Source organism: Callospermophilus lateralis, chromosome 13, assembly GCF_048772815.1.
Source record: "Callospermophilus lateralis isolate mCalLat2 chromosome 13, mCalLat2.hap1, whole genome shotgun sequence".
Lineage (NCBI taxonomy): Eukaryota > Metazoa > Chordata > Mammalia > Rodentia > Sciuridae > Callospermophilus > Callospermophilus lateralis.
This window is the reverse complement of record NC_135317.1, coordinates 18674530-18679209: the sequence shown is the minus strand read 5'-3', so window position 1 is coordinate 18679209 and position 4680 is coordinate 18674530. Positions and strand designations below refer to the sequence as shown.

General features: G+C 42.9%; 1 protein-coding gene across 1 annotated transcript; it reads left to right on the top strand.

The window, feature by feature from the left end:
- Nucleotides 1-365: 365 nt before the first annotated feature.
- Idi2 (isopentenyl-diphosphate delta isomerase 2) lies at nt 366-4680 on the top strand. Its single transcript, XM_076873052.1, has 4 exons — nt 366-507; nt 1321-1413; nt 2854-2984; nt 4363-4680. Exons 1-4 carry the CDS (start codon nt 366-368, stop codon nt 4678-4680), a joined length of 684 nt encoding a protein of 227 aa, XP_076729167.1.

Sequence of the window (4680 nt, the reverse complement as noted above, 5' to 3'; positions counted from 1 at the left end):
ACATATATATATTATATATACATAATAATCGCACATATATTATATATGCATGATATATATCATTTATATATCATATATGATATGTATACATGACAAATATATATAATGTATATCATATATAACATGTTACAGATCTATACGTACGATATTTGTATATATCTCTCTCTCCAAGATTTCCTATTCAGAAAGACACTAAATTATAAACACCATACCCCTCTTATATCTACTTCTACTTCAATACTTCTACTTCAATACTATATGATAAATCCTGAGGTGCTTGGTAACAAATAGCAAAAATTAGATATGATCCTCTGCACAAGAGGAAATTTCATGCACCCATTTCAGACTGGCTCCAGCGCGCAGCTATGTCTGAAGTCCATCCCGACTGGCTCAGTGAACACCAACTACGACGCCTAAAGGAAATGCTCGTTGTGGTTGATGAAGATGACACGGTCCTTGGGGAGGACACCAAGGGGAACTGCCATCTGAACGAGAACATCGAGAAAGGTGGCACCGCATGTTTCTTTGTTAATTTTGCAAGATTTTCTCATTTTTCCCACCTGAGGGAGATGGAGACGCAGGAGAGTCTGGGCTTTTTGCATAAGGAGGCCATACGGGCACCTTGTCCTTTCACCGCTTCTCTCTGTGGGAGAAGATTCTGAGGCACCCCCCTTGACAAAGAGTCTCTGCTCAGCCTAAGTGTCAGCAGAGTCCTGAGCCTCCCAGACAACTGTGCGCTCCCTGTAAAACCCAGCTCAGGCAAGAATCCTGCTAACTTGGTTCAGAGAGACTCCCGCCCTCCGTATCTGCTCAGGTCCTCATGCCACACCATCCTCAGGTGATGTCCGATCACCCAAGCCCGTCTGGAGAAAGAACCATATTAATCCTGTAGACCTAATTGGAATGCCTCTTGCCCCAGACATACCCTCCTAGAAATTTTCCTTCAGCCTTCCTCCATTCTGCTCCTTAGGGACAAATTCCCTCCTGCCAGTGCTGATTTCAGAGTTGATACCAGAGCTACTCTAAGGTCTCTTTTCCCCTACTGTAATAGTTGTGAATAAAATCTGGTTTTCCTGATTGAACTACCATCCAGCTCTGGTCTTCTCTGACAAGCCTAAACTTTTACTTTGAGTTTCACTTTGTCAAACAAGTTTAATTACCTAGAGGTTTCAAAATGTCAATTTAGACAACTGCATGTCCCTTGCCCTACTCAAGGGTCACATACAGATTTTTTCAGATAAGACAAAGACTGAGGACAGAACCGACGACTATTGCAGGGACTCCCTGTGTTCACTCACAGTCTTGGGCTTGTTCTCCCAGGGCTGCTGCACAGAGCCTTCAGTGTGGTTTTGTTCAATACAGAGAAGAAAGTCCTGATCCAGAAGCGATCAGACGTCAAGCTGACTTTTCCTGGTAAGTCCATTCAGTTGAACCTATGACTTAACAGAAACTTTCCATGTAATCTGACCTGGCGGATTCCGAGACATGAATTATCTGCACAGCCAGATGTCATTTTAGGAGGAAACTGCAGACCCATACTTACCAGTCTGATATTTCTTCAGTGGCCTGGGTTTTTTCTAGTTGGGATTTTTTTATGGCAGTATAAAGCTATTTAAATCCAGAAGAACTTATCCATCTAAGGTATTGGGGAACTAAAATAAATAATATTTAAACATAAAATTAAGAAGATAATGAGGGCTGGGGATATGGCTCAAGTGGTAGCACACTTGCCTGGCATGTGTGAGGCACTGGGTTTGATCCTCAGCACCCCATAAAAATAAAATAAAGATATTGTGACCACCTAAAGCTAAAAAACAAATATTAAAAAAAGAAGATAATGATAGAAAGTATCATCCTACCATCCAAGTCTTAAGACTGAATTTTTCTATACTTCCTAAGATCATGACAAATGTAAGAATATCCCTTTAGAAGTGAGGATAGCAGATGACGACATTCATAAAATATCCTGAACTACAGAAAAGAATAGGGGCAGGAACTTCTGGAGGGAAGTGGGACAAGTTATGGAAGAGTAAAGGAAGAAATAATACGGGGAATAAAGATTGCCTTGTGATGCAAATATAAAAGCTTCCCAGGTAATAGGAGATCTCAAGGAGGAACTGTCAGAATAGGTGCCACCTGTGAAAAAGCTGTCTGGGTGGGAGCCCCTCCAATTTCTGCTGGTGGATCTTTGCCGGGCATCTTACTGACTTCCCGGGGAGAAGATGTATAATGTTGTTTTCATTTTCTCTGGTCAGATAGGGCAAGTTCAGAGCAAGCCCCTTCCTCCACTTGCTCTTTTCCAGGTTTACTCAGTTTGGAGTCCAAAGCAGCAATTTTGGTGTGGCATTTCCCAATCTCCTATTCCTGCCATCATATTTCGAGGTGGTGTGTCCCAAGCCCAACACTCCCACATATGCCCTTTACTTTCCCAGCGAGACTCTAAATCCACCGATGCCATACACACATGCGCTCATCTCTTCTTCTCTCAAATGGGATTTCAGATCCATTGTGGGACATAAATCTGCCCAAGAGGTGCTTCTGGTCCTGAGACTGACCTGGAGAGTGCAACAGGGCATATGGGTGAGCACCTGCAGCAGGCAGCCAAGGCTGAGTCTTAGGAACAGCTCCGCAAGTAGCCACCCAGAGGCACCTCACCCAAACCCTCACCCCATGGCAGCAGGGACACAGGCTCTGCCCTGAGCACCACAGCAAACCTGCACTTCCCACCTGCCAGGCTGATGATGACAGATAATGACGATTTTTACCCAAAGAGTCTGTATTTGTATTTAATATATTCAAATAAAGTAAGAGGAATAAAGTAAGAGGGATGTTTCCCTTGTATGTTCTTTCCAGGGCATTTTACTGACTCCTGTTGTAGTCACCCGTTATACAACCCTGCAGAACTGGAAGAAAAGGACGCCTTGGGAGTGAAGAGGGCAGCCCTGAGACGCCTGCAGGCTGAGCTGGGAATTCCCCAGGAGCAGGTACGAACATCTGCCCAGTAACAGCTGTGCTGTCCTGGGAACTGGATCTATGCCCTTGGCCTGGCAATGGTGCTGTTGCAGAGGACAGGGTCATTGCACATTGGTTTGTTCTGGGCAGGGTTGGGATGGTTCAGGAATCTGGTTTTCTATAAAAAAATTGAAGAACAAATTGCAGTGTATGCTCAAAGGAATGTCCAGGAACAGCCGTGACTGTCCATTACCCATTTGTTAACTTTATCTGTAAAGCCAGTAGGTGAGAGGGGATGGTCAGTTTTCATTGGATTTTCTGTTGTTGCGGGTGGAGGAGTTGGTCCTTCAAAATAGGACAGAGATACATTTGTTACACCAAGGAAACCAAAGTCAGATTATTATTCAGATTTGAGTCTACAAAACTTTAATTAGTTCTCTCTGCTCCCTGGCTACCACAGAGTGAGCAGCTTTCCTTCGCCATGCTTTTAGCCATGATGCTACAGCTCATCTTGGCCAGAGCAATAGAGTTGGCTGACCATGGACTGAACCTCTGAAGTTCATTATCAGTGTAGACCACTAGCAGTCTTTGCACTTGTGGTACTGTGCTAACATGGTAGATACAAGGACTATTGCTCCTTAGGAACAGTTTCCAAGTGAATACACAGGGAGTCTTAGGCCCCTGGACTTAGACATTCCCATCACAGATGACATAGTTTCAAATGAGAAGGGCATATCTCATGACAGCAGGGGACAGGAATAGGCCTGAGCAACAGCTCTCCAGCTGTTCCAGAGCAATGAAACCAATGTCTACTGAGATGACCAATGGTTAAAAACAAGACCACACCTGTAGAGTGTTCACCAGAAATCCTTGACATACCAAAGTGCCACTGATTACATCATCATCATTTTTTGGAAGGAAAGAATATTCATGCCATATATGTCCCAAATATGGACCTGGTATTTGTCCATCGTCATGACATTAAGGAAAAAACCTGAGAAAGATCACATCTGCTAAGGCTAACTGACTTTTCAGGGAGTCTACAAGCTTTTCCCATCTGTGTCAGCTGTTTTATAGCCATTCCTAGGTCTCCAAGGCAATTTTAAAAGGTAGCATGCATCCATAAATCTGAATAAAAATGCATAATGCATATATCTGCATAAAAAATGTGCATTGTCAAAGTGATCTGCCATTTCTTGAATCAATTTTATTTTTGTGTTAGTGCCAATAAAGTTTGCAATCTCCCCTTAAAGAAAAAAAATCACTTAAAATTAAGGTTTGGATAATAATCAATTACCAACAGAATTTGTTTATCTCCTCTGAGGTAAACAAATGTGTTCATTTTCTCCTTTTTCCTGTACACTGTGTTTTATGCTAATGTTATTAATGTTGCATCAATTTCTGCCACAGCTTTCTACAGATGACATAGTGTTTATGACAAGATATCATTACAAAGCAAAATCAGATCAAATTTGGGGAGAACATGAGATCTGCTACCTTCTCTTAGTGAAGAAGAATGTGACCATCCACCCAGATCCCAGTGAAGTTGACAGCTGCTGCTACCTGGCTCAGGAGGAATTGGAAGAGCTCCTGGAAAAGGCAGCCAGGGGTGAAGTGAAGGTCACACCCTGGCTGAGAATCATTGCAGAGAGGTTTCTGTATAAGTGGTGGCCTCACTTGGATGAAGTGACCCAGTTTGTGGAGCTTCATAAGATACACAGAATGTGA